The sequence below is a fragment of the Zootoca vivipara genome, chromosome 10, assembly GCF_965207765.1.
Source record: "Zootoca vivipara chromosome 10, rZooViv2.hap1.1, whole genome shotgun sequence".
In the NCBI taxonomy this organism is placed as follows: Eukaryota; Metazoa; Chordata; class Lepidosauria; order Squamata; family Lacertidae; genus Zootoca; species Zootoca vivipara.
In genome coordinates, this window is record NC_142593.1 from 9,619,698 (window position 1) to 9,644,065 (window position 24,368).

At 42.8% G+C, this 24,368-nt stretch overlaps 1 protein-coding gene across 3 annotated transcripts in view; it reads right to left on the reverse strand.

Moving 5' to 3' along the window:
- Nucleotides 1–24,368, reverse strand: part of CNTNAP4 (contactin associated protein family member 4) — a 250,473-nt gene that overhangs the window by 81,851 nt on the left and 144,254 nt on the right. For all 3 annotated transcript variants that reach the window (XM_088652650.1, XM_088652651.1, XM_060280113.2), the window contains exons 4-9: nucleotides 22,868–23,015; nucleotides 13,915–14,118; nucleotides 13,594–13,778; nucleotides 11,447–11,590; nucleotides 7,914–8,175; nucleotides 3,424–3,573 (exon numbers count right to left, since the gene is read on the reverse strand). In XM_088652650.1, coding sequence (XP_088508776.1) covers nucleotides 3,424–3,573; nucleotides 7,914–8,175; nucleotides 11,447–11,590; nucleotides 13,594–13,778; nucleotides 13,915–14,118; nucleotides 22,868–23,015 — 1,093 coding nt within the window. The remainder of the gene's footprint in view (nucleotides 1–3,423; nucleotides 3,574–7,913; nucleotides 8,176–11,446; nucleotides 11,591–13,593; nucleotides 13,779–13,914; nucleotides 14,119–22,867; nucleotides 23,016–24,368) is intronic.

Genomic DNA, 24,368 nt, shown 5'->3' on the forward strand with positions numbered 1-24,368 from the left:
AATGGCGTTTCTGTGCACTGCTCTGGTTCGCCAGAAGCGGCTTTGTCATGCTGGCCACAAGACCTGGAAGCTGTATGCCGGCTCCCTCGGCCAGTAACGCGAGATGGTCAGGGGTCCCTTTACCTTTACCTTTAGAGTAAAGATAACGATATAAAAAGATATCACTCCAAGGTTCCTTCATATGCATCTGTCTCTAAAACAATACAGTAACAAAATTTGTCCTATGATTATTTTGGTAAAAAATAAATCATTCACCACCATTATTAACAGAACAGATGGTCAGATTTCAGACCAGTGTGCTAAGTTCATATATATCAAAGTGAAAGAAACCATTTAATATGTATGATAGAATTTGATGAATTTCCTGTGTTTTCTCTCTCTTTTATCATTAATCTTCCCTTGCTGCTTTCTTTTTAAAATACAAGGTCTGATGTGAAGGCACCTTCTTGTCTCCCACCTCGAGATGCATGACTATGCTGTCTGACCTCAAAACGATAGAGAATTTGAATACTAATTACATCTATGCAGGGAGGGAGACACACAAATCTCCACACCTTTTAAGTATTCGGTCTTCCAGATTTAAAGCAAACAAAACTAGCTACCACAAACTTGGCATTTTACAATATGAAACAACAGAACAACTTCTGGAAAAATGGAACAACTGAGATAATACAGGAAAAAACATTGTATCCCATAGTGCCTGGATTAAAGGGAAAGGGAGGGGAAGAGGGGGCACAACCAGGCATTATTTTAGAAAGTTGCAGGGTGCATGACTGGGCTACAAATTGGAAGTGATGAACTTGTGATTTCATGCATTCTTCTCTAACATTTCCACAACAGTTTGAGTAGAGATTAGTGCTTGGACTACACTGTCCAAATTGCTGGCTTGATCCCAAAGCTTTCTCCCAATGAGGTTGGGGTTATGGGTAATTAATTCAGTTTCCAATGTGCCTGGCATAAATTTTCTGATAAGAGATTTATACTGATCTCTTCAGGTAAGATACCCAGTAGGGCTAAGAATGGACCACACGATTCAATTTAGATTCACATTTGGCACTTTATACAACAGATCACCTTGGTCTGAGATGATTCATGGGTTGCCTGAATTGATTCATCCATCTGTGTCCACTCCCCACCCCTCAATCCACTATTGGGGAATTAAAGATGGTTATTATTATTTTTACCTTTTGGCAGAAATCAATGGAATTTTCTGACATGGTAGTCCCTGCAGAGGGGCTAAAGCCTACCAAATAATGGTTACAAGGGTTTCTGTGCATGAAACTTAATAAATAAATAAATAAATAAATAAAGTCAAACACTATTTAAAAAACATATTTTTGAAATTAAGCAGATAAAGGTGCATGCAGGGCCTTGCCTTCAGAGGGCATGAATCCTGTCTAATATCAGAAGAGTGATTGTATTATTCTTCTGCAAGGAAACCCATTACCTGTATATTTTTGTGATCCAGTCCATGCCCCCCTTTTATTAGGTTTTTTTAAATAAAAAAATGGCTATAACCTTGGTTTTGTCTTTTTGACAGAAGTGGATGAAATGTGCAGGTATGTTAGCCCTACCAGTGTGAATAAGGTCTGTCAAATTACATGCAAATAGGTTCAGAGAATTTTGCCCTGGGCATCTTAAAAATGTTCCCCCTCCAAATATATATACAAGGGTTAGGGTAGAATTTGATGATATTCAGAGGCAAGGTGGCTCCTTCTGAGGGTATGAATCCCAACAAATGTCATAATGTGCTGACATTTAGTTTGTGGGGTGGGCAACAAAATGATAACAAATCATGAAAACAATGTTTTTGCTGGGGACTGTTGCCCATCAAGCAGGAGTGGATGGCATAGAGGAGCAAGCAAGTGAGGAGGCCAGCATGGTACAAATGCAGAGGCAGGAGCACCTTTCCCAGTAAGCAGCAGTGACTCAGCTGCTGGGAGGTCAGGTAAACATTACTGTCCCACTAAGGCCATATGCTACTGCCATTGAGACCACCTCACACATTGCTTCTCTTCTGGTGCCATCCCTGATCTATCCAGCATTGGTCAACCTAGCCTTGTACTCTCAATCCACCTCTTCAAGCAGCCCAAATACCTCTGCAACTGAAGAAGCCATGGATTACACCACAGACCTAATGCATGCAAGCATGAGTGAAACCCGTCCCCCATCCGAAAGAAAGAAAGACAAGAAGGAGACATCGGGCACAACCAAGGCCTCAGCATAGCTTATATCCCTACCCTAAAATACTTTATACTAAATTTATAAACTCATGTTCAGTATACAATCAACAAATTACAATGCTATTATGGACATTTCACAATACAGTGGTACCTCTACTTATGAATGTTTCTACTTACAAACGGAGCTCCGTCCGCCATCTTGGATGCGGTTTAGATAGGATTTTTCCTACTTACGAATTTTTAGATAGGGTTGCTTCGACTTACAAATTTTTTCTTCCGATGCATTCATATGGGATTCGACTTACAATTTTTTTCGACTTACATGTACATTCGGAACGCATCAAATTCGTAAGTAGAGATACCACTGTACGGCGTATAAAATTAGAGGGGAGGATGAAGCCTTAGTACCATTTTGAGTGTTCTGATTCTTAAAAAAAAAGCAACCCAAAAGTTACACCCAGAGGAAATACAGTGAGCTGTGCTTCTTTCTCATTTCTTGTTTAGAATGCCCAAAGTTGAACATGCACGTCTCCTCTCATAGGTGATGTATGTGCAACAGGTGTGAAGACAATACAAATATTTCCCAAGAACGGAGACCGCGCACACATTTTCCAGCAAAGAAGATGGATGGGCTCAGAGATGAACCTCATCGGCTTGCCTCACTCCATTCTGGTTTAGAATGCCTCAAACCACTCCTAGAAATGCCAGTGACATTTTCATTCATTGTACATGCACATTCTGCTTAGCACAGCAATGACAATATTGCAATATCTTAGGGGAAAGTACTATGGATATTTTTTGCCTGGTTGCTCAGATGGTTTCCCAATAATTACCAAGTTCAATCCGGGCGATATACAAGCAAAGACAATGGGATCAACCTTAATATGACAACTACAACTATTGGGCAGTAAAGCAGTTAATTTGTATTATGTAAAATATAGCAGAAATCTCTTTAAAATGCTTTAAGATTCCATCTCTATCTGACTAATAGCCTGAAGATGCAATCACGATATCCACTAAAGTCAACAACAATCGATAGCTGTTTTCAATAATCTTGTGTAAACCCAGAATTTCAGAAAATACTAATGACTTGCATGGGAAATGAAGTTGAACTTGTGTTATTTTAGGGAATAACATGCATGTTGCTTGCCAATATCCTGTAACAAAACTCCATTGCAAAATTCATACCCAAGTCAGCAACTTTTGGCCAGAAACAACAGCAACAAAAAATGCATCTTACCTCCAAAGTAGTAAGTGTCTCCTGAAGAAATCTGTATAGGTATTGATGCATGGGAGGAAGATGTTGGCTCATTATCTACTATTAAGCTTACGCGGTTTCTTTTAGCTGACAAAGATACAGAATGCCACTGTCCATTATGTAATTCAGCACCTAAAAGAAAGAAAGCATTTGAAAAAAGATTGAATGTGGATTGGTGTAACATCTCATGGGGGAGTATTAATGCAATATTCTCAATAATCAGAAGCAGATATTTGTAATTTTGAGTCTAATTTACAGCGTGCTTCTTCAGAAGTTCCCCTGAAATATATTCAAGTGTGCATGTATCTGTGAAATGTTTTGACTAGCAGAGAACCAAGACAGCAAATTCTAATAGGATGGAAGCAAAGTGTGAAACTGTTCACCAGACACTGGAGCAAATTAATGCATCATATTCAATGCACTCACTCATAGAATACTGCAAAATGTATTCCATAAGTTCCCCATTGATGGGAGTACCAGACAACATATGAATAAATCCACCTGGATTGCCTTTGCTTGGTTTAGCTATGCTTGGTTTCAGCTGCAAAGCATTCACGATGAAGGATTGTATGTAATTCTGACCTCTCTGCCAGGATGTCACGATCAATTGGTAGATGATGCAAACTCACACAGAATTACCATACAGGTGAAACTTGGAAAATTAGAATATCGTCAAAAAGTGCATTTATTTCAGTAACGCAATTTTAAAGGTGAAACCAATATATCAATCAATCAATCAATCAATCAATCAAAACCTTTATTGGCATCATCCACAAACATCCACAAACATGAAACCAATATATGAGATGGATGCATGACATGCAAAGCTTCCACCATTGCAGTTGGCAAAGTCTGGTAAAACTCTAGAGCTTAATGGGAATTCTAACAGCACAGACTTTTGGCCTTCTTAAAACTTCTTAAAGCCATCATTTTGCTCAAGTTATATTTGTCTAATTTCTTGCTTTAAAACCTCCATCTTTCCAAACATTTGACAGCCAACTTACAAAAGAGGTTGCATAGGGATCATTAGATAAAAACAACCCTTCTGCAACAGGAGGTCTTGGTTTATTGTAAGTTAATCATTCATGAATTAATATGTGCCATTTTCCTCTGTTTTTATGTGGACAAAGAAATCTTTATAAATCTCTGGTAATGAAGTCTCAGAGCTGTGCTCAAAGTAATATGCTCTGATTTAATTATCACATACTGTATGTGTGAAAGCCAGGTCATAAGTCTTTGCCTGTAGGGGGAACAAAACTGTCCAACCATCCATAATTTAATTACTCAATCCCTACTTGCAGACTTGATTTGCTCCAATGAATGTAGCTACAATAAACCCTTCAAATGTACAAAGGGGGGAAAGTTCACTGTATGGTTTCATTAGATAACTTTTTGCTGAGGAAAGCAGAAGTCTTATTGAAAGATTTAACACACTGCAGTTACCTGAGCAAACATAAACTTACATTTGCAACTGCACAGGGCTTTTGCCTTAGTCACATTAAAATTAACATAAATTCTACTTTAATGTAGCACTTTGATTTTTGCTGTTTGGATTTTCACGTTGTCGAAGAATATTTTACAGATTTTGATTTGTATTTGTAGTTCGGCAGTTTGTCAGAATAGCGTATCAGAAAGCCAGTTGGAAATGACAGCGCATTCCAGAAACCTGCTAAAGAGGCGCTGAACTAAGATTGTGTCATTAACATGCATGTAATTGCACTGTGATTTAAACTGCTCTGGAGGAAGTCAGATACATCACAGTAAACTGCACATCAGTGACACTCTTAACGTGGAATTAACATTTTCAGATGGTGAGCTCAGGGAAGCCTGTTAGTCATAAATTGGCACACTCTCTGCATTATTTATTTGAATTGGTTAGCATACATTGAAGCTGATCCTGCTGCTACTAAAATCAATGTCAAAGCCTCCATTCTAGGATGAACGCTCTATGTAAATCATCAACATGATACTGGATTGCTGCTGGCAACCAGTCAATTATTTCAAATTTTACACTGCTGCTACCGTTCATTATGGAGAGCTGTAAGGAATTGTTGAGATGCAGATCCCTGTTTTCTTTTGAAAAGGGGATTTCACCATGCTTTCTATAGGGCGCAGATGTTTTAAATAAGAAGAGAAACGTAGATCCAGGCAAGAGCTTAATGACAGGCAGGGTGCATGCATTAGTGACTTCTGGTTTGAGGAAGAAATGCCTCATTGATATTTCTAAGACTGAACATTGTTTGTCAAATGTAAGATTGACCTTGCTGGGAACAGAGGTTTGCTCAGGCTTCCAGATCTTTCCCGGCACATCTGATTGGAAACAGAATGCTCTTGGAAGCAGAGTGCTAGACTACATGAGTCATCTGCCAGTGTTCCAAACATGAGCTCAGTGAATGCACTTATTCATCAAAATATTGGAGCCTCTGCATTTGCAGTTATATGGGTGGAGGGGCCTGTCCACAGAATAAGAAACCATTGCTGCTTATTGTTACCAAACACATTGTCAGAATTCTCTCTGTGTGTGGAGTATGTGTGGCGCTCCATTCAGGTGTTCATACATTTATATTCCATTCTATCCCATCTCAGAGTGGGCTACAATTTCACAAACAGCAACAATAGGTATAACAAAACGTATCAGCATAAAAACACAACCTGTCAACAGTAAAATAATCCGAATCATAATACAACAGTACCACCAGCTTGTCCCAAATAACCATGTGAAAAGCTAGGTTTAAAAGAAAGCACAACTATGGGGAAGGGGATAAGCTCTACAAGGACTCATTGAATGTGTGGTCTAGCTCAGTGTTTCTCAACCAGTGTGCCTCCAGTGTGGTCTTGCTAGCTAGGGATGATGGGAGTTGTAGTCCCAAAACATCTGGAGGCACACTGGTTGAGAAACACTGGTCTAGCTGGCTGGATGCAAATTGGGTAGTTCACCATTCTGCCTTCAGCAGTGGACCAGCAGAAGAGTCTACATTCCATCTAGTGCATTTTATACACTGCAGTAAACACTACAAGAGTGTAGACCAGGCATCCCCAAACTGCGGCCCTCCAGATGTTTTGGCCTACAACTCCCATGATCCCTAGCTAAGAGGACCAGTGGTCAGGGATGATGGGAATTGTAGTCTAAAACATCTGGAGGGCCGAAGTTTGGGGGTGCCTGGTGTAGACAGTATACCACACTTTATTATCCAAATATATTGGTAAGAATTCAAAGTAGCTGGATAATCAGAAGCTTTGCCAATAAGTGTGTGTGAAGGCCATGCTTAGGGGTCACTTCAAATCTCTGGACTACTTTGCTGAGGTTTGGTGGAGTGCTGTAACTGCTGCCACTTCACAACCTTGCTCCCCGTGCTAGCTAGGGCAGAAAGTGGGAGCACATTGTTCCAGATCCCAAACTGTTCCTTCAGTGTACCAGCTCCCAGGGATGTGATGGCAGCAGGATCAGCAATGCATCCAGAAAACCCTGTACTGGTGCAGGTCTGCCCACTCCCAACACCACAAATGCCCCATCTTTTTAGAGTTCTGTTTGAATGGGCATGTTGTCTCACTCCTTGGCAATGGGGCTCCCCACTGCTGGTGCAAGGCTGGGCAGAGGGACACTTTCAACTCACTTTATCCTCCCCATCATAGTAGATTTGGGGTTTGGGTTGTTCTGCCCATCCACTCTGGAAGGGCTCCTCCACCTGTGGATTTCATCAACTTCTGCCAAAAGGAAGGGAGCTATAGCCGTGTTTAGAGTTCCCATTAGAATGGATGGGGAACCCATAGCTTTGTTTTACATAGAGCAGAACAGAACACAAATTAAAGAATGGAGCAGAGAGCTCAGAGCACAGAAATGGGTTGAATCCATTTTTTAAAGCACATATGCAAGATGAATCTTGGGCCCATACCTGCCAAGTCTCCCGCTGAAAAATGTGGGATCAGCAGCGGTGTGGCACCGGAAGTTGCATAGAAGCAACTTCTGGGGCCGCTCCGCCCATGTGTGGGCACTGGAAATAGGGCGGAGCGGCACCGGAAGTCGCTTCTACGCATGCCCGACGGCCATCTTGGTGATGTGGCCACCACCAAGATGGCCACCGGGCATGTGTAGAAGCAACGTCCGGTGCCGCTCTGCCGTATTTCCAGTGCCCACACATGGGCAGAGCAGCACCCAAAATTGAGGCTCCCTGGCAGGTAGGAAATCCGGGGGATTTCCGTGATTTTTCTCCATTCGGGAGAACAGCGGGAAACAGATTAAAATCCGGGGGTTTCCCACAAAAAATGGGATAGTTGGCAGCTAAGCTTGGGTGCCAGTGTAGTATTTATAGAACCCTCTGTGTGAGGGGGGAAAGAGAAAAAAGGAAGGTGTGTAAAAACAAAACAAAAAACCCAACAGCCCCACAAACAATGAAGTCAGCTATATTGGACCTCTGGAATGTGACACTTCAGTGTAATCACATCACAATTATTTTTCGCCTGCTTTCTGTTACCTGCAGTGATGTCACTCTGTGTCTTTCCTGGTTTATAGAGGCTCAGTTTAACCTTCCCATCACTCAGATACATGAGGAGGCCACCTGAAGTCTGATATAGTTTACTTGACAGTAAGAGCCCTTCGTTGTTCCAGGTCCGAAACTGAAAACTGATCAATATTTCATCATGCCCTGATGTGCCAGGCAATGCGAGGTAACTATTGGGGTTTAAAAAAGTGACTGGAATAATTGGGGGCTCCGAACAGGTGAAAGATATGTTGCCCTAGAAATAAATGAAAGAAAGAAAACATTGGGTAAATGCAGACAGACAAACAAGTTTTCAATGCCTATGTCTAGCAAAAATCTGAATCCAGCTGGTTGTTTCATTACAAGATACAGATGGAATAATGCAAAGCAACAACTCCAAACCTGACAATGACAAACATTACAATGTCTCAGTCAATGGTTTTGCAGGCAAACCCAGGACAAATATAGGACTGATTTGAAGAAGATGGAAGCTGTTGTGTTAGTGCTTTCAGGGTGAAATAGATAGTCTCTGAGCATATTATTAGAAGACTTTCACAGGTTCTTTGCGTCAGCTGGTGGTTTAGTCTGGAAATTCCATATGTGGCAAGCAGCAAATAAAACACAGGCCTGCCCTATGTTTTGCCTGTTGGTGATAGTGAGGAGTCCTGGGATTAACTAGGATGCTGTTGCCAGGGCCGTCTTAAACTCATCCAGCGCCCTGGCGCTAGGTCCCTCCAGCGCCCCCCTCCAGAGCCTCTCCAAGGGCCCGGGAGTGCCAAGCGGACCACGGCAGCAGCGGGAGGCCTCCTCCGAGGACTCCGCGCTGCGCCTCCTTCTCGTTTCCCCAGCGCTGGGTTCCGCTCAGTCAAGCTTCGCCACCAGCGTGCGCACCGCGGGACCAGCAAGAGCTGCTTGGGCGCTGTGCGTGCGCTGGTGGCGAAGCTCAACTGAGCGGAACCCAGCGCTGGGGATGACCTGGCTTTCACACATACAGTATGTGATAATTAAATCAGAGCATATTAAAGCTATGGTTTCCCCAGTAGTGATGTATGGAAGTGAGAGCTGGACCATAAAGAAGGCTGATCACCAAAGAAGTTATGCTTTTGAATTATGGTGCTGGAGGAGACTCTTGAGAGTCCCATGGACTGCAAGAAGATCAAACCTATCCATTCTGAAGGAAATATGCCCTGAGTGCTCACTGGTAGAACAGATCCTAAAGCTGAAGCTCCAATAGTTTGGCCACCTCATGAGAAGAGAAGACTCCCTGGAAAAGACCCTGATGCTGGGAAAGATTGAGGGCACAAGGATACAGAGAGTCAACATGCTAGCTACTCCAATGTGATTTACAGCTTAATCTATAATCCAATTAAAAGAGGGTACTTAAATGTAAGCCACTTTCATGCAAATGGAGGAAACGGAGCACAGTTGTCTTGGAACCCAATATATGTTAAGAAATTTCATGGCAGGAAAGTTTCCTGAGCTCTCTGTGGCCCTACGCCAAAGCTTCTCTGGGGTGTAGGAACTCATGTCCACAATGGGAGATGAAGTGTAGAAGGCTTCTGAGGCAGTGCAATCAGCTGAAGTCATATTTTCTTCCTAAATCATTTAACTTAAAGAAGTTCACAGAAATGACATTTCTCAACTCCTCCTTCTCCCAGCAACTCAAGAAATCCTATCCCATCCTACATTGTTCAGAAGGGCCTCCTGATCAGCAGGATACTTGAAATGGAGTCAAACCAACAATTCATGTTTTGCTAGAAAGGCAAATTACAGGAGCTGAAGTTCACAGAGTTTTCTTGTAAACTTCCTAGAGAGAAATCTGTGAGAGACACCCCCACTGTGCCCTGACACGGGGAGCGCATAGCTATATATCATCCTACCTGCCTGGGCACAACATATTCATATCTTTCCATCTCTTTCTGCTCTACCAGCAATGTGACAACATCTACAGACTCTGACCTCCAAGCTCAAACTACATTTTAAGCTAGACCTAAGAAGTCTTTGAAACCAAATTACCATTTTAAGCCTGACTGAACAAAGCTACTGTATCTGTTACTCTTCAACAAGTATTCTGAGTACTCTGCCCGGACAATGAGGTCCAGCACCGAGGACCTTCTGGCGGTTCCCTCGTTGCGAGAAGCCAAGTTGCAGGGAATTAGGCAGAGGGCCTTTTCGGTGGTGGTGCCTGCCCTGTGGAACACCCTCCCAACAGATGTCAAAGAGGAAAACAACTACCAGACTTTTAGAAGACATCTGAAGGCAGCCCTGGTCAGGGAGGCTTTTAATGTTTAATAGATTATTGTGTTTTATTTTTCTGTTGGAAGCCGCCCAGAGTGGCTGGGAAAACCCAGCCAGATGGGCGGGGTATAAATATATTATTATTATTATTATTATTATTATTATTATTATTATTATTATTATTGAAAATACAGTATTTTTACCTTTTACAATACATTTTTTGTGTGCCTTGAATAGTGGCGTAGCAAGCCCAGGTGGTACCCCCCCCATTGTCAGCTCGTGGTAGGCTTGGGAGTCGTGGGCGGGTGCCAAATGTCACCCCCTCAGCGATGACACCTGGGGTGGTCTGCCCCCTTCCAATGCCTCTGCGCCCCACCCCTGTGACTCCCAAGTACCCCGCGCCGTCAGGGGAAGGGGGAGCTATGCCGCTTTGTCGGGGTGCTGGCAAAGCTGTGCAGCTCAACATCTTGGGAGCTACGACTCCCGTCCGTCCCACTCCCTCCATCCCCGGCTCGCTGTAAAGCGGCAAAAAGGGTGCCGCTTACAGCGAGCTGGGGAGGGAGGGAGGCTGGGAGGGGGCCATCCGTATGGCGCTCCAGCGGCACTGGTGGCAAACCGCTGCGCACGGTGCATGTGCGGTGTCGCTACGTACAGCATGAGACACCGCACATGCGTTGCATGTAGCGGTTTGCCGCTGGTGCCACCCAAGAGCCGTATAGTACAGACGGTGGCCGGATCCTCTGCTCACGGCTGCAGCCGCGAATGGAGGATCCTCCGCATGCAGCTGCGGCGGCACAATGGCTGCTCGCACCGCCACACCTGGGGGCGGCGGGGCGAGCACCCCACAGGGTGCATTTTTGTCACACACACCCAGACATGGCACCAGGGGCGCGCCGCCCCCTGCCCCTCCCTCGCGACGCCACTGGCCTTGAAGCACCCTGGATTACTTGAACTAAAACACTAAAAGTAGCGAATCTAAGCTTTCCATTTACGAGGCAAAGGGATAGCACTCTGCTGAACTCATGAAGATGCGGAAGGAAGGAAAATATCTAAGAAATGTATCCTCTCCTAACATCTGTTCACATCCCAACATGATCCAGAGAAAAATTGGGGGGAGTGCAAGTGGCTGAATGGTGAAGGATGCAATAGGAAACTTTCCTGCCATGAACTTTCTTAAATTAAATCATCTTAGGGCTTGGACCCCTTACATAGAACAAGCTAACAGCCTTAGGTTGTGATTGAAACTTTGTTGTACAAGTCAAGGTTCTCCCCCACCCAACTTTTCTTACCATAATGTTGATTTGAGGTTTATGTCTCTTGGCCAAATCAATAATGTTCACACCATTGTAATAAAGATTTTCAAAACACCCATGAAAGTTTTTCCATGGTAATAGCCCTGATTTTCCAGGCACTGGAATCCCTCCAAAGCTGAGCTTAGAAAGAGAAGAAAAATCAATAATCGTATTAAGTAATTTTCTGACAATCTGCTTGCAACGTTTATGATAAAAAATGTTAACAATGGCACAGCAGTAGCTCCATATTGGTCAATTGAGAATCAATCTTTTTTCCATTATTATTTCTTTTCAATTGCCAAATGCATTAACTTAAAATATAGGTTAAGAAACACAGCTCGGAAATAACACAAAAAGTAAGAGGCCAAAGAAATACCTTTTTAATAAACGTGCTTTTATTTTCTGACCACGCTAGTTTTATTCAATCATTTCAATAAAAAAGTGCCTTACTTTGGAAGTTAAAATTTATATAAGAGCACAGTGCAATCTGACAAATCTTTACTTAGATGTTAAGTCCCACTATGTTCAATGGGGTTACTCGTAAGTAAGGATGCACTATTCATACGTAATTCCATTTATAAAAATGTCTTCTCAATCTTCCTTTATTATTCCACATTACTTAATACTTTAAAAATGATAAAAAAACAACATTTATTAATATATTTATATTATTATCATATACCGTATAATTATATTTATTTAACTTACAATATCAGTCTTTCATGTGACCATGACAACTACTTACCTGAAATCTATCTGAAATGTTCAAATTAATAATACAGCATAAGCACACATTTAAACAAATATATTTACTGTTATTTCTTACGTTAGCTACACATTGAAAGCTTGTTCACTGTGCTGTGTGCACTAGATTTTGCACACTGAGCTCTCATATAAGAGGATAGTTTTGGGTGTGGCAAGGAAGTTGTCCAGTGCTAACAGGTTGGGGGGGGGGCGGAGAGAGTGGGCAAATGCCACTTATGTGCCAAAGCTCCCATACTCCCATAAATTGGTTTGATGAACCTATGGGCAATCACATTGAGACAATGTGGATCCAGGATAAGACCAGCAATGCACCAGTGTGAAGGGCAACTGACTCTCTTTCACAAAGACCCAACCTCACCTTGGTTTTGGCCAGAGATGGGGAAGCTGTGGACCCCCAGATCTTGGATTCCAATTGCCGCCATTCCCAGCCAATATGGGCAATTATCAGGGATGACGAAAGGGCCACAGTTTCCCCAAAGCTGCTGTAGAATCACCACTTTGGTGAGCTACAGTGCTTCTTTAAACCGTTGATTCATTGAACAGCACAGTATCTCTTGCCTCTTCCTTCCCCAGTCCCCTCGTGTGACCCCCCTCCACTGCCTGCTGTAATGAGCAGCATTGCTGGTTTACCAGCAGGTGGGGAAAGGGAAATGAAACTACCAAAGCTTCTGATTTATCTGAAATGTGCACAGGATGATGTGCAATATGCAATCTATTATCCCCACCTAAACCCTACTTCAAAGCTGCCTTTTATGAACTGTTGTATCTGCTCTCTGTTCACATCCCCAGTGGCGGAGCAAGCCGATCGGGCATTTGGGGCAGTGCATGTGCCCTGTGCCCAGGGACTGGGGCAGCTGCCTGTGGGGGAGGGGCCAGCCAGGGCAGGACGCTCCACGGGGCATCCGAGAAGTCTGCCTGCCTCCTCCCACTCAGCTGCCCTACCATTTGGGGCAACGTGCAGCCTGCGGGTGCTCAAGCCAGCGCATCACTCCCAGGAGAGGCGCGTGTCTCGGGGGTGCTGCAGACCCCGCAGTGAGTGCTGCCCGGTATTTTTTTCACCCCCTTCCGTGGTGACACCCGGAGCGGACCGCCCCTACCGCGCCCCTTCCTCCGCCCCTGCACTTCCCATGTCCTGCACCCCCAGTAGAGTGTAAACAGTACAGTTACAAAAGGAACAGTTGGGCATTTACATCAAAGCAGAAAAGTCAAGGGTTGGCACACATGTAAGCAAAGCATTAGTGAAAGTCTTTAATTTCAAGCTTCGACAAGAGTCTGAATGCCGAAACACTTCCCTAAGCAGCTCACCACCTCCTTCTGTTTCATAATTGCATTTACATAACAAAAGAATAAGTCTAATAAATGAAAGATAGTTTTCACACCTCATAATCAAGGTCCAAATAATTGAATTCTCCCTTTGCATGAAAATGGTGAGTGTGTTTATCAACTGTAAAGTTCACTTGATTATTGAAATGTTCAATGAGGACTGAATGCCAGTGCTGATCATCCAATAGGCTACCCAGAGTGATATTAACCTGGGCGTCAGCAGAATATATTTTAGCATCACCTTCAAGAGGAGAAAAACAAACTGTTAGGTCTGTTGGAAGAAAGAATGTAGACAGTGAACTTATATATAGTTAGTTAGTTAGTTTAAAATAAGCAGATTACTAAGTAGGTGTGCAGTATGAATTTGCACTTGATACCTATGTTGATGAGCAAGGAAAGCTTTCCGTTAACTAATGCCAAGGTGATGTGATCGCCATTCTGTCCTTCTCTGTGTATCAGAATCCCATCTCTTTGTATCGTTTTGAACTGCAGAGAAATTATGTCCTTCAGTGCTGTGATGGATTTGGGGTTAAATCTGTAGAGTAGGAAACTTTTCCCATCAAAATCTGCCACATCAGACCCTAAGAATAAAACAAATAAAGCAGTCAAATAAAAAAAATTATATAAAAAATGTACAATCTACTCCTTGAGTGGGAATTGAAAGATGAAGTAAGAAAAGAAACAATGATAAAGTGGTCACAAGATCTGGGCAAGACAATACATTTAGATAGGAGGAAAAAAATTATGGAGTGTTGACATAAATTTCAGAGCTTCTTATTTGGTAAGGGAAAATATAATGAAAATGTGTTATTGTTGGTACCTCACCCCAGTAAAATTGGCAAAGATCTATAAAAAAATATTCAAAACTTTGTTGGAGATGTAAAGCAGAGGTGGGAACAATGCACCATATGTGGTGGGGGTGTAAAGTGATTAAACAATTTTGGACCAAGATACATGAAGAGTTAAAAAGAATATTTAAGAGCACAATTCTCAAAAGCCACAAGCATATCTGTTAGGCTTAATAACCAATGATATCCCCCAAAATAAAAAGAATATATTCCTCTATGTGACAGCAGCAGCTAGATGGCAAAAAATCGGAAAACAGGAAAAATTCTAGAATTATCAGAATGTGAATTTACGGGGATGGCAAAATTAATGGCATCAATTAGGGGCTGCCCCAAGCAAAAAATTAAGAGAGAGTGGGAGTGTGTAGAGATATATATGAAAAAATATGGATACGGAAATTAAGTTTAGCATAAACGTAAAAGGAAAGACTCTCAAGGATACAAGATGATATTAAAAAGGATATGTATATTAAGTATAAATAACTGCTAACACAGCAAGAAACAATAATACGAATGCCAATAAGCTATCACATGGGTGAGGGGAAGTCGGGTGGGAGGGGGAGGGAAATAGAGGGTGGTATTTGGAAAATTATTCAGAATGTGATATAAAATGAAAATGATTGTGTTTGTAATTTGAATTATTTTGAATGATTGTGGTTGTAAGTTTTTCTTCTAGTTTTTACTTCTTTTTCTGTCACAACAACTTTAAATAAAAATTTAAAAAGTAAAAAAAAGAAGAAGAATAACACAAATAAAGGATCTCTTATGATGGGTTGCCAAGAAGAGAAACTGCCCCCCGCCCCCTTGTGTGATAATCATTTAGCCACTGAGGCTAGGGCTTGCTGATCAGGAGGTCGGCGGTTCGAATCCCTGTGACGGGGTGAGCTCCCGTTGCTTGGTCCCAGCTCCTGCCAACCTAGCAGTTTGAAAGCACGTCAAAATGCAAGTAGATAAATAGGAACCACTATAGCGGGAAGGTAAGCGGCGTTTCCGTGTGCTGCTCTGGTTTGCCAGAAGCGGCTTTGTCATGCTGGCCACATGACCTAGAAGCTATACGCCGGCTCCCTTGGCCAATAATGCGAGATGAGCGCGCAACCCCAGAGTCGGTCATGACTGGACCTAATGGTCAGGGGTCCCTTTACCTTTACCTTTTATGAGAAATCCCAAGCCATTCTATAAGCATCATATACAAGTCAGAGTTCATTCCTGTAACTTACAGCATGGTTCTTTGTAGAACAGAGGAGAAATGTGAAGGAACAAAGCTCTGGGGTTATTATCCCCACCCCCTACCCCCAGAGTTGGAGCAATGACATCAACTGGTGAAGCACCAGATAAGTGACAGAACTTCTCACAACAGAATAATGTGATAATGAGATGCCCAAGTGTTTATGATGTCTGTGACAGATTAGAACAGAGGAAGTCAGAGGATGGGGAAACAATCAAGCAAAGAAACCTACGGAGCTACCTAAGGCCAAGTCAGATCATTGATTCATTTTGTCTAGCATGCTCAACACTATCTGGCAGTGGTTCTGAGGCTTTTCAGGTAGGAGTCCTTCTCAACTCTACCTGGAGACATGAGGGATTCAACCTAGGACATTTTGCATGCAGGACCTGTGCTCTACCAAGGTTAGCTGCAGCCATTCCCCCAAAGCAGGGGTCAGCAAACTTTTTCAGCACGGGGCCGGTCCACTGTCCCTCAGACCTTGTGGTGGGCCGGACTATATTTTGGAAAAATAATAATCAACAAATTCCTATGCCCCACGAATAGCCCAGAGAAGCGTTTTAAATAAATACACACATTCTACTCATGTAAAAACATGCTGATTCCTTGACCGTACATGGGCAGGATTTACAAGGCGATTGGGCCGGATCTGTCCCCCAGACCTTAGTTTGCCTACCCTATACCAGTTTTGTCCAAACCTTTTTCAAAGAGGGCCAGATTTGATGAAGTGGGGGCCGACCAAAGAGCCAGCCCAAGTTGTCAACCTTTTTTTAGGATTGAAGTTGTTGAGGTTTTTTAGGATTTTACCCCAGGAAATAAGCTGCCACAGGGGCCGGGCGGGTTAAACCGACTGGTGGGCTGGATTAGGCCCCCTCCCCGAGAACTTTGGATATGCCTGCCCTATACTTCCAATTTCTTCAATGGGGTTGATATTTCACACTAGCAGTCTTACCTTCCAAGTCCCGGACTGCAGAATCCAGGACCGGCAGCTGTGTGACACCGGAAGTTGCATCGACGTAACTTCCAGTGTCGCTTTGCCCTTCTATGGGCACCCAAAATGGCCGCCGCTGGCTTCGAAAGTCGCTTGTACACATGTCAGGAAGTGCGTCGACGCAACTTCCGGTGTCGCTCCGCCCATCTATGGGCACCAAAAATGGCCGCCGCCGGCACCGGAAGTCGTGTCTATGCACTTCCGGACATGCGTAGATGTAACTTTTGAAGCCGGCGGCGGCCATTTTTGGTGCCCATAGAAGGGCAAATCGGAAAGAAAAAAATGGCCGCCGGCAGGAGAAAATAACAGAGAAAAACGGGAGACGAAGTGATACGGGGGACCACCAGGAAAATGTAAGTAAAAACGGGGGTTTCCCGGGGAAAACGGGGTACTGGGCAGCTATGCTAGCAGTTCAAATGGTGACACCTCTTTGGGAGAGTCTTTGCATCCAATCAAGGTGAAACTGTGGAGTCAGAAGCAAGCATTTCAGAAGGTATCACTATACAGCTGGGAATAACAAAGCGGGTGGGGGAAGGTAAGACATTTCAGTGGCTGAGAGCGAGATGGAGAGGGGAGAAGTAATTCAATGAAAAACTCAAAGGCCTGCTCTCATCATGCCATCCTGCACTCATTTCGGAGGGAAGAAAGGATGTAAATTAAATTAACAAATAAAGACATTAACCGGGGGGGGGACCCCCACTGTATTTTAAGAGCACTTGTGGCTCTGAAACACTAAGGCAAAGCAATTGCCTGCTCATACCCTTTTGTAAGGGCAAATGTACCTATTCCACATATATGAAATATTCTTATTGACAGAAGAGGTAGCAATGTTTTCACCATTTAAAAAAGCACTTCACTTCTCATGACACATTATCTAGTCCCTTTCAAGGTCATATATATCCACTTGGCTGGAAAGAACAGATTTTAGACCAGTAATATAAAATAGTATCTGTCACAATCTGTTACAGCCTGACTTAGAACTACAGAAAGGAACAGATAACACTCAAGTAAAGCTCATAGAGTATTCATGCTGCACAAGTAAAGAAGACAAAGGAGGTAATAGTTCTTGAGAGATGCACTTATGAAATAAATGAAGATGTAGCAGACGGCCAATAATATATGAAATCATTTTCCAACTCATTGAGTGTCCTCTTCTAAGTCAATGGAAATCTGCTATCTAACTTTGCTTAATTTGACAAAGAAAAAAAAGCGCTCTATATTTTGGAAGCGAGCCTCTAAAAATTTCTCCTGTGCATGCCCCACTGAAATGAACCTGTGATCTCTGAGGGATTGTGCCTAAGCTTAAAAGTTATCCATTTTGAGTGACTCATAATATTTTTAAAAAGCCATTAATATTCAGCAGAATCACACCAATTATAAGCAGAAGGGCCTTGTTTTGAACTTAAGCTGTCAATTGGTTTAATTCTCAGTTCTGTCACATAAGATGAATAAGTTTTACTTTGGTAAGGGCAGTTCAAGGGAGAACACTAGGAATCTACATCAATCACGTTTTTCTAATCAGTACATTTCCACTATGAAAATTAGACCACTAAAACTGGGGCATCGAGTAGGTAACAAATTACATGTTCAATCGATTTTTAAATGTGTTGCCACCTATCCTTTGACAGAAGGCAGCAGATAAATAAAAAGCAATCAATGAATTCATTAGTGTTGATAGTTATTTGTAATCCCTACACCAGCATTCCCCAACTTTGGTTACCCTTCAGAGATTTGTGATGTGATATCTGGAGGTTCCCAGCTAGGGCAATCCTCCCCTATCATATCATTATCATTATTAATAATTATTTTCTTTACCTCAAGCTCACATAAAATATATACCTATATGATGAACAAAATCTCAATTGAAACTGAAATAATTTTAACAATGAAATCAAATCAAAATACATAAAAGAAACAGAATGGGTTCTACTATCCACATTGCACAATCTGACATCTTCTACGTTAATTTATTCAAATACACTTTTGAATATCATCCTTTCTGGGTTTTCTCTTTTCTGATCATCAAATGATGAAAAAATAAATATGCATTTATTTACAGAAATAAACTTTTTATGTTCAATATGTGGTATAGGAACACACAAAGTCCCCCCACCCTCTTTTCTAAGGATCATTTCAAATTTTGTCTGAAAACCACAAGAAATATTCCAAAAAGCAAAATAAGCAATGATTTCCAAGACTGTGATAATCAGGGGTTAATTTTGCCTTACATGCCCTCCTTCAGTTCTAGTTTGCTAGATAACTCTGAACTACAAATAAAACTACCCTCAAAACCTAAATTACCCAGAGCAGTCTCTGAAGATGTATGAAGGCATTGTACAAGTGTGGCATGGAAAGATAATAAGTTCTGCAGTTTGTGTACTGGCAAACAAACAAACAGGAGGTGTGGGTGGGGCAAAGCAGAGCGCTTTGCAGAAACCTCTGTCTTTGCCCTCCATTCCTCCTTTCCTTCAAAAATCAGCACATGAGTCTTTGGTAGGGTGGATGCAGGTTGATGCTTCTACAACTATTTCTTTATTATTTTATTTTGGCAATTTGTATGTTGCCTTTTAGCATCATCGTTCTTCCCAAAGTGATTCACAACTGAACAGCAGAAAACATGTGCAGAAAAACATGTGCTACATGTGCTGGACATAGTAATGTGCCCCAAACCATTTCCCATCAAATAATTAAGAGAAATGACATTAGAGGAGTTAATTTTTGGTGACATTTGTTTGGGTGTGGTGCAGGGCTTTGAATGTGCTTGCCTTCTGAGGAGGCCAGGGGGTGTTTGTCGGCGTTTCCTTTCCTTATGCAAACCATCTCACTGGTATTCTGTGCTCTGCAGCCTTCCCCAGTGGTCCACACTTCAATTAAAACCCAGGGGAAGACGTAATAATGTAACACTTCCCATAGGCCTTCCCTGCCCCCCAAATCAGGCAATACAAGCAGCCAAGGAGGCTGGAGGCGCTGGGGAAAAGTTTATTGGCAAGCAAAACAGATCACCGTCAGCCACCTTGGAATACTAAAGCAAGCTCAAAACCCAAGAGCCTCTGGAATTCTAAAGAAATCCTCAAATGCCCTGAGAAGGAGGCAGAAAACAAATGGAAGTCTCCTTCACAGGGGAAGAAAACGTTGGAGACATCAGCAGATTTTGGCACGGCACTAGTTTCCTTTTACACAAAGTTCATCTCATGGGAGACCCTCCCTGCTAGAGGAATAGTGGACCACTCTGCTTCCTGAATGTATAGAATTGGAACAGAATTGCTCTTGGCCCGAATGGCTGACGCCTGCCACAAACTCTGCTAAAAAGGAAGCAGGTGATGGCTGTTGCGAAAGTGCTTGCTGAGAACTTTTTAGTAGTGCCTGACATCAAGCTTTGCCTCGTGTTCCTCAACCTGCCTTCCTTGCTCTGCTTGCCCTGTGCCCTTGTCAACGCAGTCCTTGATCCCGCTGCCTGATCTGAATTCCCTACTGATACTGCGTCTCGTAGATTTCCTAAAAATAACATCCATGACTCTAATCAGGCAAATGTTTCTCATGCCCCAATGAGTTCCTGACAGCCTGAAAGTCTCCCCTAGTTTGAGAAAAAAAGTGACATTTCACTTCATAGCACAGCTGTGGAAGACATCACAACTGCATGCCGTACTGGATTGTTTGAATTGCTTTGCTGGAGAAAAGTCGATATGCTCCTTCTTGTGGCTTCTCCCCTCTTGCCCAAACAACAGCATCCCATATACAACTTTGCGAGCAGGTTTTTAACACATTCCCTTGTTTCTTCCTCCTACGCCGTTCTGTTTGCTGGGGTACCTAGCAGCTGTTTTAATAATGATAATTAATAATTTTATTATTTGAACCCCGCCCAGCTGACTGGGCTGTATTTGTAAAACTTCTTTCAGGACAACTTTCTATTCATTTTGTATTGACAAATCAAAATTCTGGTTTTGCATGAAATCAGGGTGGGGTTGGAGAGCAAATGCAAAGGAAAAATAGCAGGGGGTGGTGGCTTCAGAACTGGGTGGAAGCTGAAAAAGGTACGTAGCAGCTGCAATGTATGAATAATGCAGGAGATTACCAAAAGGGGGGTGGTGGTTTGTGAGCAAATTGGGTGGGGTTGCAGAAAAGGAGGTGGAAGGAGGTAAAGGAATGGATTCATAGAATCATAGAGTTGGAAGGTACCCCGAGGGCCATCTAGTCCAACCCCCTGTAATGCAGGAATCTCAACTAAAGCATCCATGACAGATGGCCATCCATCTGGAAGTGAAAGTAAAAGCGGGTGCAAAGCAGGGATACAGAACAAAAGAGAGAAGTGGCTTCAGAATGGGGTTGGGACCAGAGCCGTCTTTCCTATTGGGGTTAGTGGCGTGTTGTGCCAGGGCGCCGGCCTCTCTCAGGGGCGCCCCAGTGAGTGGGGGAGCTGTGCAGCTTTGCCGGCAGCCTCCCCTTTCCCGGCACGCCCCCCAGCTGCGCCCCGTCAACCATATGGCTGGCAGGCGTGCAGCTTGCCTCCCAAGCCTCCACGGGATCAGAGTCATCGCCGCCGAGGCTTGGGAAAAAATTGATAACTCAGGGAAATGGGGAGGGGGGCTCCAGAGGGATCTTTGCACCACAGCACCAGATATTCTTAAGATGGCCCTGGTTGGAATGGTGAAAATCAATTTTAGTAGTTGCATAAGGTGTGTCAGGATGCTATCAGCGGCCCCCGGCTAGTTGCCCAGGAAAGTATAAATACAAGGAAAAGTTTATTAAAAGTCCTTTTTTTATTTAAATCTTTACAGAGAGAGGCTATAGAACCCAGCCTCTTGGATAATGGTGTTATCCCGAGTGAATCTCCAACCCCCCTTCTCTCCCACTTCCTCATTCGTCTCTTCTACAGGTGCTGCTACGTGCCCTCTGTCTTCGAGTTCTTTGCTCTCCTACTTTTAAGCCTCACCGGGTTCTGGGAGATGGTGGGTTGCCCTGTGTCCTCTTTTTCCAGGACACATCCTCTTTTTCAGGGGTAAAATTTCTGTCCAGGTGGATGAATTTTAACAAGTACTACACTTGGGCAAAAAAAAGAAAAGAAAAGAAAAGAAAGGCACAAATACAGGATGGGAGACACCTGGATTGAGAGCAGTACATGTGAAAAGGATCTAGGAGTCTTGGTAGACCACAAACTTGGCATGAGTCAACAGTGTGATGCAGCAGCTAAAAAGCCAATGCAATTCTGGGCTGCATCAATAGGAGTATAGCATCTAGATCAAGGGAAGTAATAGTACCACTGTATTCTGCTCTGGTCAGACCTCACCTGGAGTACTGTGTCCAGTTCTGGGCACCACAGTTCAAGAAGGATACTGACAAGCTGGAATGTGTCCAGAGGAGGGCAACCAAAATGGTCAAAGGCCTGGAAACGATGCCTTATGAGGAACAGCTTAGGGAGCTGGGTATGTTTAGCCTGGAGAAGAGAAGGTTAAGGGATGATATGATAGCCATGTTCAAATATATAAAAGGATGTCATATAGAAGAGGGTGAAAGGTTGTTTTCTGCTGTTCCAGAGAAGCGGACACAGAGCAATGGATTCAAGCTACAAGAAAGAAGATTCCACCTAAACATTAGGACGAACTTCCTGACAGTAAGAGCTGTTCGGCAGTGGAATTTGCTGCCAAGGAGTGTGGTGAAGTCTTCTTTGGAGATCTTTAAGCGGAGGCTTGACAGCCATCTGTCAGGAATGCTTTGATGGTGTTTCCTGCTTGGCAGGGGGTTGGACTGGATGGCCCTTGTCGTCTCTTCCAACTATGATTCTATGATTCTTTTTTTAAAAAAAATTGCCAAAATGTCTCTGGCTAGACTTTCTGGATGAGACATAGACATAACTGGTGGTTGAAGACTTGCTTTCCTCTTCTCTTTTCCTACCCCCGCCCTGGCAATATATCACACTTTGTATAGCAGACATATATTAGGAATATGTAACATCAGAGTTGTCATAGTGTCCTCTTTTTTGCTCTTCAAAATATGGCAACCCTACAGAGCTAATTTGGTAACTAGGCATTTGTATTCTGTTTCACTTAAATTAAGTTTATTGATATATACTCCAAGTCATTATATGGTGCAATTGACCTCAGTGTGCAAATATCAATATAATAATCGGGCGGGAGGGGGGGGTATGCTGTTAGGATACACAAATATCTTTATTTCCATTAAAGGCCAATTAGCAGGATTCCACCCCCCCCCCCCAATTAGAATGCACCTGTAGATTTCAATTATGTGATTCATCTCAAAGAAAAGGCATCACTTACTGTGAGCACAGCCATAGACCTCGATCCTCATTCCAATCCTTCCATTGCGGTTCCAATCCAAAGGGACAAACCGCAGAAATCTTGCTTTGATGGAATGTTGGAGATTATAAGTTACCACACTGTCTGCATTGGTGTTTCCTGAAAAAGCCTGAAAAGGACAATTTAAAAGTCAGCATTTGCTGTATGGCTTTATTTCATAAACCTTGACATGGAAACTTTTTTCCTTGTATGCTCTGAGAAATTGTGCTAAAAGCTGAGCGAGGTGTAAATGTACTCCTGTAAGATGTCTCATTGCATAGATATCACCCCAGACTTAGATCTGGTTCAGATGATCACATTAAACAGAGTTCATGTGAGTGAGAACGCACCACAGTGAACATTCTTGGGTTTCTACCCTCTCCCGCCCCATCTTTCAATATGTGTGCAATGGAGGAGAGGGAAAGCTTCTACTTTCACCGTTAAGGGCAAAATAGAACTATCATATGATGTCAAAACTCAGGAAACTGTGGGTTTCTTCCAACCAAAGTAAGATGACAAACCAGAATCAGAAACCATAGCTGAATCCTGCTGGGTTTAAACTGTCTTTGATTAGAGCAAACCTCAGTTTCTCACTCAGATGTAACAGAATTGTGATTTGTTCTTAAAGTGAATTTTCATTCACGCATGAATGAGGAGGAGTGAGTGAAAGGAAGATGTGAGCCTGAGGTCATGCTATGGTTTACTTGATCACTTGGGATGGATAGAATATGTTTTTTTTCCCTCTGAAGCATGCAAGGTACATTCTTATTCTGCTAATCTTTTCTCTTTTTTAATATATTGGTGTCAATGGGAGTAGGACCACGTTCACTCTCATTTTACAGTTTCTTCGATATGTGGCGGTAAAGGAATGAAGCCATTTTGTGTTTTATTTTTGGATTGTAATTTTATCGCTTTGGTTTTAGTTGATTTTCTGTCTGGAAATGTCAGCCTTTTTTATTAAACCTAATACTTCAGTGAAAAATGAAAATTTATGCAAGAAAAGTGTGACGACAGTGATTTTCCGATAGGATGATGTGTTCGAACTAGAGCAGTGGTTCCCAACAGGTGGTCATATTTCGTATGATAACAGATTTTTTGTTTTGGCCGCTTCCTGCATGAGCAGAGTCTAGCGCAAAACTAGAATTAGATAGAGGCAGTAGTTCTGCTGTATGCCGTTAGGTGGTGCTTTACAAACACTACTGTTTTGCAAAGAGGCAGCACACGCATTCTACTAACGCTCACCTCCCCAAGATGCTTTGTGCGCGTCGGCTTCATTTGTGCACTACTGCACAGGTACCCTGTCTTCTCCATTCCCCTCCCTCCTCCCTGGACTCTTATAAAAAGACTCTTAATTTGGCTCTCACTTTTTAATTTTAGGATTAGGAATTAATGGGGGTCCTTGTCACAATAGCGGCTCGATGAGGGGTCCTCGAGAAAATTTTGTTGGGAACCCCTGAACTAGAGAGAATGGCATTTTCAGTTT